At 46.2% G+C, this 15,975-nt stretch overlaps 1 protein-coding gene across 3 annotated transcripts in view; it reads right to left on the bottom strand.

Moving 5' to 3' along the window:
- The window catches only part of KCNT2 (potassium sodium-activated channel subfamily T member 2), an 814,344-nt gene that overhangs the window by 528,979 nt on the left and 269,390 nt on the right, over positions 1–15,975 (bottom strand). For all 3 annotated transcript variants that reach the window (XM_056523545.1, XM_056523546.1, XM_056523547.1), the window contains exon 2: positions 10,041–10,120. In XM_056523545.1, coding sequence (XP_056379520.1) covers positions 10,041–10,120 — 80 coding nt within the window. The remainder of the gene's footprint in view (positions 1–10,040; positions 10,121–15,975) is intronic.

Here is a 15,975-nt window from a genome sequence, read left to right as displayed (position 1 = left end):
ACAGGGGCGGAGCACGTGTCGTTTGTGGAACCCTCCCAACCCTCCCTTATCTTATTCCTTCACTATAGTGCATGCCCTCTATAGGCGTGCCCTCATTGCGCGGTTATGGCACAACTCAGACCGCTATGCTAGGGTAAGATCTTGTATAGGTATGTAGGCAATCTTTCCTGTCACTAGTACACGTATGGAGCCCCGATCACAAATATATATATATATATATATATATATATATATATATATATATATATAGGATAGAGGGAACTATATATGTCTGAAGAAGTGCCTTCCTGCCTACCCAGGAGAGATATGGTCAGTTAGACTCATGAATTTGTTTGAACAATTTTGGAAGTAAGAGTACATCATTTACAGTATTTTTCGCCCAATAGGACGCACCGGCATATAAGACGCACCCAATTTTAAAGGTGCAAAATCTAGAAAAAAAAGATTCTGCACCCAACAGTGATCTTCAACCTGCGGACCTCCAGATGTTGCAAAACTACAACTCTTAGCATGCCCGGACAGGAGTTGTAGTTTTGCAACATCTGGAGTTCCGCAGGTTGAAGACCACTGGATAGGAGGTAATACTCACGTGTCCCCGCCGCTCCGGACCCGTCACCGCTGCCCTGGATGTCGCTCCATTGCAGTCGCCGCATCCCCGGGGTGTCCCCGACGCTCCGGATGTCTTCTTCCCCGGCATCCACGCTCTCCGTCATCACGCTGTCATCACGCTCCTATTGGATGACGGGACGGCGTGCGCGACGTCATGATGGCGTCGAAGGAGAGTGCCGCCATGCAGGGGATCCCTGCACGGAGCAGACACGGAGCAGACACCGAGGAGGGTCCCTCCCGATGTCCTGTAAGCTGTTCGGGATGCCGCGATTTCACCGCGGCGGTCCCGAACAGCCTGACTGAGTAGCCGGGTTAGTGTCACTTCCGCTTCAGACGCGACGGTCTTTGTTAATACAGGGCATCACTGCGATCGGTGATGTCCTGTATTAGCCACGGGTCCCAGCTGTTGATGGCCGCAGGGACCAATTAGATAGGTGTGTATTCACCATATAAAACGCACCAACTTTTCCCCCCCAGTTTTGGGGAAGAAATAGTGCGTCTTATACGGCAAAAAAGATCAAATAGTTTTGTCAAGGGTGTTAGGTTATTGTATTCCCAGATATTTGATACTTTCTGTTTGGTAGTTAAATGGAGAGGGCTTGCTTAAGGCAACAGCCTGCACAGATGTCAAGTGGATATTTAAAATATCTGACTTAGCAAAGTTAATCTTAAAGTTGGATAAAATTTCAAACCTTTCAGGGAGGTCTTGGGCCACTGGCAAAGCTTGAAAAGGATTGGTTATCATAAGAAGTAGATCATCAGCGAAGGCTGCCGCTAGACGTAAAGTAGAGCCTGCTGTGATACCCTGAGGGCCTGTAATAATGTCTCCAAGACTTTTATAAACAGAGAGGGCGACGGTGACACCCTTGACATGTTCTATTCTGAATGATAAAATAAGAGTAAAGGGTACCATACATTTTAATTCTAGCACTTGTTTTAGAGGACAAAGTAAAAATGTCAATGACAAAAGGCAGAGGGAAGCCAAAACACAATAAACTATGTAGAATAAAATCCCAAGCTAAATGATCGAACAATTTTTCAGCATCCGTTCCGATCAGCATCATAGGGGTACTGTCACGATTCGGCTCACAGGTAGTGGATCCTCTGTGTCAGCGAGGGATTGGCGTGGACCGTGCTGGTGGACCGGTTCTAAGAGGCTACTGGTGTTCACCAGAGCCCGCCGCAAAGCGGGATGGTCTTGCTTCGGCAGTAGCAACCAGGTCGTATCCACTAGCAACGGCTCAACCTCGCTGACTGCTGAGAAGGCGTGGGACAGAAGGACTAGGCAGAGGCAAGGTCAGACGTAGCAGAAGGTCGGGGCAGGCGGCAAGGTTCGTAGTCAAGATGGATAGCAGGAGTTCAGGTAACACAGGCTTTGGACAACACTAAACGCTTTCACTGGCACAAGGCAACAAGATCCGGCAAGGGAGTGCAGGGAAGGTGATCAGATATAGCCAGGGAGCAGGTGGAAGCCAATTAAGCTAATTGGGCCAGGCACCAATCATTGGTGCACTGGCCCTTTAAGTCTCAGAGAGCTGGCGCGCGCGCGCCCTAGAGAGCGGAGCCGCGCGCACCAGCACATGACAGGAGGGGCCTGGGACGGGTAAGTGACCTGGGACGCGACTCGCGAGTGGGCGCGTCCCGCTGTGCGAATCGCATCCCCGACGGCCATGTCAGTGCAGCGCTCCCGGTCAGCGGGACTGACCGGGGCGCTGCAGGGAGAGAGACGCCGTGAGCGCTCCGGGGAGGAGCGGGGACCCGGAGCGCTAGGCGTAACAGTACCCCCCCCCTTAGGTCTCCCCCTTTTTTTGTCCGACAACTGCTTTACCTGGGACGAGGACACCGGGACTGAATGGAGGGTTTCCTCAAAGGCAGGCAGTACAGAAGGAGTGGGAATGGGGAGGGAGGGCAGAGGGTGAAGCTTGGCACGGGGCAGGGTGACACAAGGACGGGGGCCATGAGGAGGCACTGAGGCTTGCCTGACGGGACTGGGAGGGGGGGAGAGGCATCTCTTGTGGCAAGCAGAGTCCCAGTTCTTGATCTCCCCGGTGGTCCAGTCAAGGGTGGGAGAATGAAGCTGGAGCCAAGGCAGACCGAGGAGGACCTCAGAGGTGCAGTTGGGGAGGACGAAAAATTCAATCCTTTCGTGGTGGGGTCCAATGCACATCAAGAGGGGTTCTGTGCGGTAACGCACGGTGCAATCCAATCTGACTCCATTGACCGCGGAAATGTAGAGCGGCTTGACGAGACGGGTCACCGGGATGCAGAATTTATTCACAAAAGAATCCAGAATAAAATTCCCAGAGGCACCAGAGTCCAAGCAGGCCACGGCTGAGAGGGAGGAGTTGGCTGAAGAAGAAATCCGCACGGGCGCCGTGAGACGTGGAGAAGCAGACTTTGAACCAAGAGACGCCACACCCACGTGAGCTGGGTGCGTGCGTGCGTTTCCCAGACGTGGAGGACGAATAGGGCAATCCACCAAGAAATGCTCGGTACTGGCACAGTACAGACAAAGATTTTCTTCCCTACGGCGATTCCTCTCTTCCTGGGTCAGGCGAGACCGATCCACTTGCATGGCCTCCTCGGCGGGAGGCCCAGGCGTAGATTGCAGCGGATACTGTGGGAGAGGTGCCCAGAGATCTAAGTCTTTTTCCTGGCGGAGCTCTTGATGTCTCTCAGAAAAACGCATGTCAATGCGGGTGGCCAAATGGATAAGTTCTTGCAGGTTGGCAGGAATCTCTCGTGCGGCCAGCACATCCTTGATGCGACTGGATAGGCCTTTTTTAAAGGTCGCGCAGAGAGCCTCGTTATTCCATGATAATTCGGAAGCAAGAGTGCGAAATTGGATGGCGTACTCGCCCACTGAAGAATTACCCTGGACCAGGTTCAGCAGGGCAGTCTCGGCAGAAGAAGCTCGGGCTGGCTCCTCGAAGACACTACGGACCTCAGCGAAGAAGGACTGGACTGTGGCTGTGGCAGGATCATTGCGGTCCCAGAGCGGTGTGGCCCAAGACAAGGCCTTTCCTGAAAGAAGGCTCACTACGAACGACACCTTAGACCGTTCTGTAGGAAACAAGTCCGACAACATCTCCATATGCAGGGAACACTGAGACAAAAATCCACGGCAGAGTCTAGAGTCCCCATCAAATTTGTCCGGCAGGGACAAGCGGAGGCTAGAAGCGGCCACTCGCTGCGGAGGAGGTGCAGGAGCTGGCGGAGGAGATGGTTGCTGCTGTAGCAGAGGCAGAAGTTGCTGTAACGTGGCGGTCAACTGCGACAGCTGCTGTCCTTGTTGGGCAATTTGCTGCGATTGCTGAGCGGCCACCGTGGTAAGGTCAGCGAGACTTGGCAGCGGCACCTCAGCGGAATCCATGGCCGGATCTACTGTCACGATTCGGCTCACAGGTAGTGGATCCTCTGTGTCAGCGAGGGATTGGCGTGGACCGTGCTGGTGGACCGGTTCTAAGAGGCTACTGGTGTTCACCAGAGCCCGCCGCAAAGCGGGATGGTCTTGCTGCGGCAGTAGCAACCAGGTCGTATCCACTAGCAACGGCTCAACCTCGCTGACTGCTGAGAAGGCGTGGGACAGAAGGACTAGGCAGAGGCAAGGTCAGACGTAGCAGAAGGTCGGGGCAGGCGGCAAGGTTCGTAGTCAAGATGGATAGCAGGAGTTCAGGTAACACAGGCTTTGGACAACACTAAACGCTTTCACTGGCACAAGGCAACAAGATCCGGCAAGGGAGTGCAGGGAAGGTGATCAGATATAGCCAGGGAGCAGGTGGAAGCCAATTAAGCTAATTGGGCCAGGCACCAATCATTGGTGCACTGGCCCTTTAAGTCTCAGAGAGCTGGCGCGCGCGCGCCCTAGAGAGCGGAGCCGCGCGCGCCAGCACATGACAGGAGGGGCCCGGGACGGGTAAGTGACCTGGGACGCGACTCGCGAGCGGGCGCGTCCCGCTGTGCGAATCGCATCCCCGACGGCCATGTCAGTGCAGCGCTCCCGGTCAGCGGGACTGACCGGGGCGCTGCAGGGAGAGAGACGCCGTGAGCGCTCCGGGGAGGAGCGGGGACCCGGAGCGCTAGGCGTAACAGGTACAAGTAGAGTGTGCATATTGTGGTGTCCCGGTCCTGTACTAGTACTGTACCTTGTGTTATAAGTCCCCAAAGTCAGAGTTCCTCCGTACTGATGGGATGCTCTTAGTGGGATAACCCCTAGTCACCTCTTCCTTCTTTAATTTTATGTGTATATTATATATAATGTATAGTGTAAATGTTGCTTCCAGGACGTTAGGTCACATGATTAATAATTATATTGTTCTGCTAAGGTTAAGGACCTTCCAGGTCAGGTGCTCATGTCACGTGTTATACCACAATGCTTTGTATTAGGACTGACAGGTCTGGGGGACCAATAAGGTTGAAGCCCGCCCCTTTAGATATAAGGACACTGTTATCCAATCCTCGCTCTCTTGTCTGGCTCTTTCCCCTGGGATATGACTGCGAGCGGAGCTCTGTGTATACCTGCAAGACAAATCTAGGCCTGAAGCCTGCTAAATTCAGCCAAATAAAAAACCGTGAGTTCAATCTAACTCAATCCTAATCCTATGTGACTGCTGGACCTAAACAATTCCCCTAAATCCAGTGGAACAGCGTAAAACAAATACTTCAAGCTTATTCCTTACAAGGTCCCAACCAAACCTATGAGGAACCTAAAGTCCGGTCCTCTGTAAAGACTGTTACTACGTTTAACCTGCATAAAATCTGCAGTAAAGTTATCTTCAGTTTACTAAAACTCTGGTTGTGGACAATCTTTTATTCCTCCCTATCGTTCCTGGGACTGGTGGCGGTAGGATATATAATACACAGAGGAGAACCCACACCCTGGTGTCACGACAGTTAAGGGTTAATCCAACACCCTTTCATCACTGCACAGCTACACCACCTATACCCTAGACCCCCAAGCTACCACAATATTATATGGCATGGATGACTCTAAAAGCATTGTGCCTTCCCTCTCTGCCCTTCACAAAGCCAGATTGGTCCAGATTTGTATGATTTTAGACAAAAGAGGACTGATTCTATTAGTTAGCAATTAAGTTTAGACTTGAAGGTCCAAAGAAGATTGGTCTGTAACCGGCAGAAGATTGAAGATCCTTGCACTGGGATGTGGGCCTCCAGATAATGGGAAGAGAGTGGCCATAAAGGAGATTAGTATACACCCATGTGACGTTCTGTAGTAGGTCATCTTGGAATTTGAGGTAAAATGACAATGTTACGACCAGGATTTTTGCCTTTGGCGAATGATTTAGGAGTATCACTTATTTCTTTGGGTGTACAGGGTTGAAGAAGGAGGCTGGGTAGCAATCTACTTTGGATATATTAGGGAGGTTGAAAAAAGAAAGGAAGGATATGATCAGAACAGACCTGTCTTGTAAGGTGTTCGAGAGATTGTCAATGTTATACAGAGAGGAATAGTATTGGCTAAACTCCTTAGCTGTACTTTTTGTAAATGAAGACTTTGTCTTATCTGATAATGGATAGAATAAATATAAGCAGGCCTTTTTACGCTTCTTGACATCACAGACATCAATTTACCTCATTTGTCCCCATGGAGGTAAATCTTTTGTTTGAAAAGCACAGCAGACTTTACAGCTTTATGGTTAAAAAGGTCCTTAAGACGTTCACACAAAGACAGCAAGTGGGCTGGAGAGGCATTAGCAGAACTAAGTTTCTGCAATTTATCAGCATGGCCTCTTATTCTATTCTTCCCTCTTCCTCTGCGCTCTGGTGTCTAATGACATCACTTGTGCGCAAGAGAGCAGAGGAAGGGTCCGGCCTCTTGTGTCTGCTGGCTTACTGTAGGACAGGACATGCAGGACATGTGGGGGCCGTTCCGGGATGGTGGGACATCACCCCTAAAGGGGGAATGTCCTGACGGATCGAGGACGGTTGGGAGGTATGCTTTTGTTAAGCAAATGAATGTCCCTTAACATTATATGACACCAATTTCTAGGTAGTCATCATAATTGGAAGGGATCTAATACATCTCTGAGCAGAGGAATCGGGAAGGAGGAATTGGAAACAGGAGGGGGAGGCGTGGGGAGGGAAGGGGAAAACCCAAGGTAAAAACCCATCATAAAATTGTCTCCCAAATCATGCCCAGAAATATTTGTGATACTGAAATATTTGTGATACTGGAAGGTGTAAAATAAAAAAATATTGAGTAAACTGGAGAGGTGTGGGGTGGAGTAAAAAAGAAAACACCTGAACCGGTGCCTAAGACTCTAACTGCCTGAAATAAAGGGAACTAAAAACAGGTATGAACAGGAAGGGGAAAGGGAGGTAGGGAGAAAAGTGGTAGGGTGGGGGGAAAGAAGATGGAAGAGAAGGGAACAGGATATGTGAGTGTATAGAGTGAAAAACGCCCCAGGTACAGGGTAGGAAAACACAGGATGGCTGCATCTAAAAATTGCACAAAGTTAATGCCTAAAACCAGGTAACAGTTTTGTAACCTAGCCTAGAAAAGACATGACAGCAGAAATGTAAACAGAGATAATCATGTAAGAAGGCAGACAGTAAGTCTGTTCCTTTTGTTGGCACCGATAGTTCTTATGTAATATAAAGGGAAAAGGAACCTCATTCTATTCCTAAGCAAGAAAAATACCATGAATGAGTAACTGCAAGACCAGTACTGAGAAAGGGAAAATACATAAATTTTCCCAAATTTTTTACATTGTTTTGTTCTTTTGCAATTAAACAAATAATCCAGTTAACAGGTATAAAGCTGAACCAATATAGAAAATAAAAAAAATAAGCATAAAAGGTTTCAGTGCAATAGGTAGAGGAGGTAGAAGAGGGAGGGGGAGGTATATAAGACAGAAAGGAAGCCTTAGGGATTGTCACAGAACAAGAAATTAAATGTCTGTACAATTTATATGGAGGAGAACATCCAAAGTCAAACTATACATGTGTGTACAGCTATACCATCTCTACAGAGGAGACCAACAAGAACTGAACACTTGAAGTGTTCCAAGAAACAAGAAGAAACATAAACTTTTCTTGCTTCAGTCAGGTATCATCAGACTGGGAGGCTTATTGCTCGTGGGTCTGATGATCCCGTTTTGTGGGTGACATGACCAAGCGGATCACCTGGGAAACAGGACCGACGGACTAACGAGCTCCGTGGAGCTCCTGTTCTTTTCCTCCCTTCCCCACGTTGTGCACCAAACGTGGATGTTGAAATAAAGTGTTTCTCTTCTTACATCGCATCAGGGTGACTGCTCTACATCATTTCTATCTTTTACTGCATTGTGATCACTCACAAAATCACTTTAGCAAAAACTCCCACAAACTTTGTGCAATGAGACAATTCTCTGACTTTTGTACATCTCTTAACCTGTTGAAAAATCACTCACCCTGTATAGAAAATGTAAATATAAATATATATACCGTATTTATCAGCGTATAACATGCATTTTTTTGGCTAAAGTTTTTAGTCTAAAGTCTATCTGCATGTTATACGCCGATAAGCCGCTGCAGTTCAATGATTTAAAGTGGGCACTTTAAATCAATGAACTGCAGCGGCTTTTGCAGGTCCAGAGACCTGCCGTGGCTGCCGGCTTCTCTGCCCCTGCCTATCCTGGGGTCCAGAGACTGCCGGCGCCGCTGCCCCATTGCCTCCCCCATCCACGGTTTTATGATTACCTGTTGCCGGGGTCGGGTATGCTCTGCTTCTGGCTCTGGTCCGCGGTGCTTCTGTCTCCGGTGTGGCGTCTATGCGTTCTTGCTATGCACTGCGAGGCGCAATGACGAGTGACGCGACGTCACTCGTCATTGCGTAGTGCAGCGCATAGCAACGACGCATAGACACCACATCGGAGCCAGAAGCACCGCGGACTGGAGCCAGAAGCAGCTCGGACCCGACCCCGGCAACAGATAATCATAAAACCGGGGATGGGGGAGGCAATGGGGCAGCGGCGTGAATAGCCAGGGGGAGAGAAGCTGCGGCAGCAGGGCTCTAGACCCCAGGAAAGGCAGGGGAAGAGAAGCGGGCAGCGACGGCCTCTCTCCCCCCACCTTTCCTGGGGGCTTCTGCGGGGTAAGAAACAGTGTATCGGGGTATACACATGCACACACACGCACCTTCATTTTACCAAGGATATTTGGGTAAAAAACTTCATTTAGCCAAATATTCTTCGTAAAATGAGGGTGCGTGTTAAAGGCCGGTGCATGGTATACTCCGATAAATATGGTAAATATATATATGTATATATATATATATATATATATATATATATATATATATATATATATATATATATAGTTTGGACACACCTTCGCATTCAGAGTTTTCTTTATTTTCATGACTATGTAGATTCATGACTAAATTGTAGATTCACACTGAAGGCATCAAAACTATGAATTAACACATGTGGAATTATATGCATAACAAAAAATTGCGAAAATATGTCATATTCTAGGTTCTAGCCACCTTTTGCTTTGATTACTGCTTTGCACACTCTTGGCATTCTCTTGATGAGCTTCAAGAGGTAGTCACCTGAAATGGTCTTCCAACAGTCTTGAAGGAGTTTCCTGAGATGCTTAGCACTTGTTGGCCCTTTTTTGCCTTCACTCTGCGGTCCAGCTCACCCCAAACCATCTCGATTGGGTTCAGGTCTGGTGACTGTGGATGCCAGGTCATCTGGCGCAGCACCCCATCACTCTCCTTCTTGGTCAAATAGCCCTTACACAGCCTGGAGGTGTGTTTGGGGTCATTGTCCTGTTGAAAAATAAATGACGGTCCAACTAAACGCAAACCGGATGGAATAGCATGCCGCTGCAAGATACTGTGGTAGCCATGCTGGTTCAGTATGCCTTCAATTTTGAATAAATCCCCAACAGTGTCACCAGCAAAGCACTCCCACACCATCACACCTCTTCCTCCACACCAGCACACTTGTGAAGTAAAAACCATTTCAGGTGACTACCTCTTGAATCTCAACAAGAGAATGCCAAGAGTTAAACAGTGATCAAAGCAAAGGGTGGCTACTTTGAAGAACCTAGAATATGACATATTTTCAGTTGTTTCACACTTTTTTGTTATGTATATAATTCCACATGTGTTAATTCATTGTTTTAATGCCTTCAATATGAATCTACAATTTTCATAGTCATGAAAATAAGGAAAACTCTGAATGAGGAGGTGTGTCCAAACTTTTGGTCTGTACTATATATATATATATATATATATATATATATATATATATATATATATATATATATATTACGCAATAATCTCAACTAGAAGCTGTATTTTTTATTTGACTGTAAATAATGAAGCTCGGCAGCTCTTACATCTTAATTGCAAACTTTAGAACGATAAAGTGCAGCTTTACAGAGAAATTTTTCCACAAAGGTCATTGAAACATACTTACTTGATCTTTGGTTTTTAATGAAGAAAAGTTTCAGCCTCTCTTTAAAAGTGTTTTCATTTACATAAAATTCTACTTGAACTCTGTAAAGAAAGCAGATATTAAAAGATAGTTAATTTGTAGCCTGGTGAGAAACATATGGCTTAATGGAACAGATCTTTTATATTCTGGTTGAAGGCATAAAATATCATAGCAAAAAATAAAACAAAGCACCAGCTCACCAATATAGCTTGTTTTTCTGGGATAGCTTCATAGCAGGGAGCACAGGATGAGCCATATCCTCAGTTCCAACAGCAGCAGGCAAAAGAGGGTACTCCAGCTCCACGAGGTAAATATTAAAAATTTACTTTAATTATGTTTTTCTTAAAATCCCAACATAGAAAACAAAAAATTGTGCTCTGTGAGGTAAAAATAAATAAATAAATAAAAACTAGAACTCCAACGCGTTTCAAACCCTAAGGGTTCTTAATCATGGCTCAAATGCCACTACTGACCAAGAATCTATTATGCAAGTAAATATCCATACAGATTACAACATAAGCTCCACCTCTAACACCAGAAACAGAATCAATCAGGGAGGAGGGGAAACTAACCAACAGGTGGTTAACATTGCAAGTGTCAATCAAACTACTGAAAGAACAAAATGACAGTCTGAACAAACACCTAAAACATATAGGAAATATTTGCAAGGTAGGCTATCTAATAAATAAAGGATAGGTTGTTCCTATAATTCATGCCTGCCAGGTAACTGGTATCAAGGCGCAAAATTCAAAAATCTTCTCTTAAAAAGAGGGCGTGGAAGCAATCCCCTTCTCATCGTGGGGGATGGACGCGTTCAATACCAGTGACTTCTATGCTGGTGGTGTTACCATTATGAATTTCTTTGATATGCCTAGTTAGACCGGAGACAGAACGGGTGGATGAAAACGCACTGTCTGGATTCTGCAGTTGCTCGTAGATGTGTCTTTTAAGTTTTCGGGTTGTACACCCGACATACTGAATGTCACACGTTTTTCAAGTCACAAGATACACCATGTGAGTAGTGTCACAATTAATAAAATTAATAAAAGATTTAATAGCAACACTTTTTTTGATTAACTGTAGATTTAAATGTGTTAGTTTAAGATAAAATAGCACATAAATTGCATCCCGATCTGGAGCACTTTAGCATCTTTTGGTGCGTAATCACATCTCATTATTCTCTGGAAATTGCAAGGCAACGTCTGGTAATAGTATACTTTGTGCAGATCCAAATAAGCCAAAAGAGCCTCCTCCAATAATCAAAAGTATGTCAATACTGTATTGGATATTGAAGGGGTACTCTGGTGCTGAGACATCTTATCCCCTATCCAAAGGATAGGGGATAAGATGTCTCACTGCGGGGGTCCCACCGCTGGGGACCCCCGCAATATTCGCCACCCATGTGTTTTAGCTGCATGCCTCGGTGCCAGCTCACAAAAAGCCGGGTGGCGACCACGGGGCCGGAGTATCGTGACTTCACGACTCCGCCCCCATGTGACATCACCCCCATAGACTTGCATAGCGGGGGAGGGGGGGGGGGGTGATGTCACACGGGGGCGGAGTCATGACGTCACAATACTCCGGCCCCGTGGTTGCCACCTGGCTGTTTGTGAGCTGGCACTGCGGCATGCAGCTCAAACAGGTGGGTGGCGAATACAAGATTGCGGGGGTCCCCAGCAACAGGACCCCAGCGGTGAGACATCTTATCCCCTATCCTTTGATTAGGGGATAAGATGTCTCAGGACCGTAGTACCACTTTAACAAGAGATTGCAGAACAGAGGCTACTCTAAATCAGTGTTAAATAGGGCTCGTAATATTGCCAACTCGAAAGAGCGTACAACTTCTTAATGAACGTACATCTCAAGACATTGTTGACAACAATGTCTTGAGATGTACGTTCATTAATAAGTTGCACGATCCTTCGAGTTGGCAATATTATATAGCTAAGCTTATAGCTTAGAGTTTACACAAATAAAAACCACAATTAAAAAACATCTCCCAGTATTACACGAAAATGAAACGCTAAACAAAATATTACAGGGTGGTGTCAATGTTATGGCCAGAAAACGACAATCACTGCGGAACAGGTTGTCCAAAAGTGATTTCCCGAGAATAATGAGATGATTTTACGCACCAAAGGATGCTACAAGTGCTCAAGATCGAGATGAAATGTATGTGCTATTATATCTAAAACTAACACATTTAAATCTTCAGTTAATCATAAACGTTTTGCTATTAAATCTTTTATTAATTGTGACACTACTCACATGGTGTATCTTGTAACTTGCAAAACATGTGACATTTAGTATGTCGGGTGTACAACCCAAAAACTTAAAAGACGCATCTACGAACACCTGCAGAATCCAGCGTTTTCATCCACCCGTTCTGTCTCCGGTCTAACTAGGCATATCAAAGAAATTCATAATGGTAACACCACCAGCATAGAAGTCACTGGTATTGAACCCCCACGAGGAGGAGGGGATTGCTCCCACGCCCTCTCTCTTTAAGAGAAGCTTTTTGGATTTTGTGCCTTGATACCCGGCAGGCATGAATTATAGTAACGTTCTATCCTTTATTTATTAGATAGCCTACCTTGCAAATATTTTGTATATGTTTTAGGTGTTTGTTCAGACTGTCTTTTTGTTCTTTCAGTAGTTTGATTGACACTTGCAATGTTAGCCACCTGTTGGTTAGTTTCCCCTCCTCCCTGATTGATTCTGTTTCCGGTGTCAGAGGTGGAGCTCATGTTGTAATCTGTATGGATATTTACTTGTATAATAGATTCTTGGTCAGTAGTGGCATTTGAGCCATGATTAAGAACCCTTAGGGTTTGAAATGCGTTGGCGTTCTATTTTTTTTTTTCTACCTCACAAAGCACTATTTTTAGTTTTCTATGTTGGGATTTTAAGTGAAACATAATAAATATGTAAATCTTATATTTTGACCTTGTGGAGCTGGAGTACCCTCTTTTGCATGCTGCTGTATAAAATAGCATACATACATGCAATTCTTCAGTTTAAGAACTTAATTGCCCCTTCTCCACAGATCACACTATATGTCAAGAGTTTATTAAATCGACTGGTTCCAGAGAGTTAAAAAGATTTGCAAATTACGTCTAATAAATTAATCTTAATCTTTCCAGTACTTATCAGCTGCTGTATGCTCCAGAGGAAGTTGAGTTGTTGTTTTCTGTCTGACCACAGTGCTCTCTGCTGACACCTCCTGTCCGTGTCAGGAACTGTCCAGAGTAGGAGCAAATCTCTATAGCAAACCTCTCCTGTTCTCCAAGACCCGATCAGCTCCCCCAACCTAACTACCATCAACATTTTTGCCCTTTTGATTTCGGGATCAACTTTGATCGTGGGATTTAACGGGTTAATGATGGGCATAAGTACAATCACCACTGCCCAGCATTTGAGCTGAGTCCTGAGTCTCACCATCTATAAAGCGAGTACAGCTCCTGCTCATTTAAAGACAGTTAACGTGAAATAACATAAATATATGTTATCTCACCTTAACATATTCCCGCCCATGATGTAACTTTAGGGTAGAAAAGGGTTTATGGATCATGCTGTAACTTAAAAAATACAGCAGTTTTTTTTATAGCAATTTTACTGCATTATTTTTGCTTTTATTTTACATTAGCCTTCATTTTCTCTTTTTGTCGGGTTGTGCAACCAAATTTGTGTCGCATAGCCAATGCGACACAAATTTGGTCGCACAACCCGACAAAATATATCATCACTCCGAGTGTTTTTTAAACCCATGGGCGTGGTTATCACAAAAAGGGGTGTGTTCCCAACAAAAAAGAAAAAACACTCGGAGTATGATGAAAAACTCACAGGAAAACCTGGGAATTTTTTGTCGGGAAATGACTCAAAACTGACTAAATCCTACCCCATCATGGAACAGGGTCTGTTCCATGTTGTGGGTAGTAGTACAGGGGCAAAAGGGTTGATCGCATCGGGTCTCTCTTCTGAGACCCGATCCAATCAAAAGTTATTAAGAAGGAGAGCGGGCAGCATGGTCCGCTCCCCAGTGATGTACGATGTATTTCACTTTCATTTTCAAATTCCCCACCGGGATCCCTGAATGGCCCGTACTGAGGAGCCATTCAGGGATCCCGGCGAGGTTCTCAAATAGAAGAGCTGCGGTGGGGAAAGATATATAGAATCGCTGGGGGAATGTATATGTCCCCACAGCTTCTATATATCTTGCTATGTATATGCCCCCCCCCGCACAGTGCATGTTACATATGCCCCGCACAGTGCAATCATATGCCCCGAACAGCGCATGTATAGATGCCCTCCAAACAGCGCATGTTATACATGCCCCGCACAGCGCATGTATATATGTCCCCCGCACAGCGCAATCATATGCCCCGCACAGCGCAATCATAACCTCCCGGTAGCGCCATCATTGACAAGCATTTTATTAGCAGAGCATCTCTCCGGGAAGCCGCTGCCCAATGCTCTGCTAATGCTCCGCTTGGGAGTGATTGCGCTTCCGAGGCATATGTGTATAGAAGCGAAGTGGGGACCAGATATATAGCGTTATTTGGTCCCCACTTCGCTTCTATACACAATCCTCCTGAGTACAACACCACAGCTGCCCAATCGCCTCCCCCCATCCCCAGTGTTATAAATACCTGTTCCCGGGGTCCGGGGTCCGCGATCCCTCTGGCTCCGGCGCTGTTGCTGTGCGCTGTTACTGTGCGCACTGATGGTGACGTCACGTTGGGGACGTCACTCGTCATTGCGCATTGCATCGCACAGCCACAGCGCCGGAGCCAGAGGGATCATGGACCCCGGACCCCGGGAACAGGTATTTATAACACCGGGGATGGGGGGAGGCGATGGGGCAGCTGTGGTGTTGTACTCAGGAGGATTGTGTATATATCTGGTCCCCACTTCACTTGTATACACATATGCCTCTGAAGCGCTATCACTCCCAAGCGGAGCATTAGCAGAGCATCGGGCAGCGGCTTCCCAGAGAGATGCTCTGCTAGTAAAATGCTTGTCAATGATAGCACTACCGGGAGCTTATGATTGCACTGTGTGGGGCATATGATCGCGCTGTGCTGGGGACATATATACATGCGCTGTGCGGGGCATGTATAACATGTGCTGTGCGGGGGACATATATACATGCGCTGTGCGGGGGACATATATACATGCGCTGTGCGGGGGACATATATACATGTGCTGTGCAGGGGACATATATACATGCACTGTGCGGGACATATATACATGCGCTGTGCGGGGCATATATATATATATATATATATATATATATATATGCGCTGTACGGGGGACATATATACATGCGCTGTGCGGGGCATAAATACATGCGCTGTGCGGGGCATATATACATGCGCTGTGCGGGGGACATATATACATGCGCTGTGTGGGGCATATGATTGCACTGTGTGGGGGACATATATACAATTTACCGTGCGACACAATTTCCAACCCTTGGGACACAATTTTTTTTCCCCATGCGACACATTAGTAAATCAGGGAGAAAAATACACAGAGTAAATGAAGAAACACTCAGAGATAAACCCAACACTCTTAGTAAATGAAGGCCATTGTGTCAAATGCTTGTCTTGGGGCCAAATGGCTATGTTGTGAGATTACCATAACACTGATGCTATCTTTTTGTGAACGGGCTATTTCCTGTCGGAGTTCATTCCCTTAAATTACAAGTCCCATGATTCCTTATTTGTAACTGTGAGGTCACTTTTCTCCCTCCCACACATCAGCCACCCCACCCATTAAAACACACCTGTGATCCTTTCCATGCAATAGACCAGTGTTTTCTAACCAGGATGCCTCCAGCTGTTGTAAAACTACAATTCTTGCAGAATGATCTCCCTCCCACCCAGCAGTCACTTCACCCATTAAACAAGGACAG

This window comes from Hyla sarda, chromosome 6, assembly GCF_029499605.1.
Source record: "Hyla sarda isolate aHylSar1 chromosome 6, aHylSar1.hap1, whole genome shotgun sequence".
Lineage (NCBI taxonomy): Eukaryota > Metazoa > Chordata > Amphibia > Anura > Hylidae > Hyla > Hyla sarda.
This window is presented reverse-complemented; position numbering and strand designations above follow the sequence as displayed.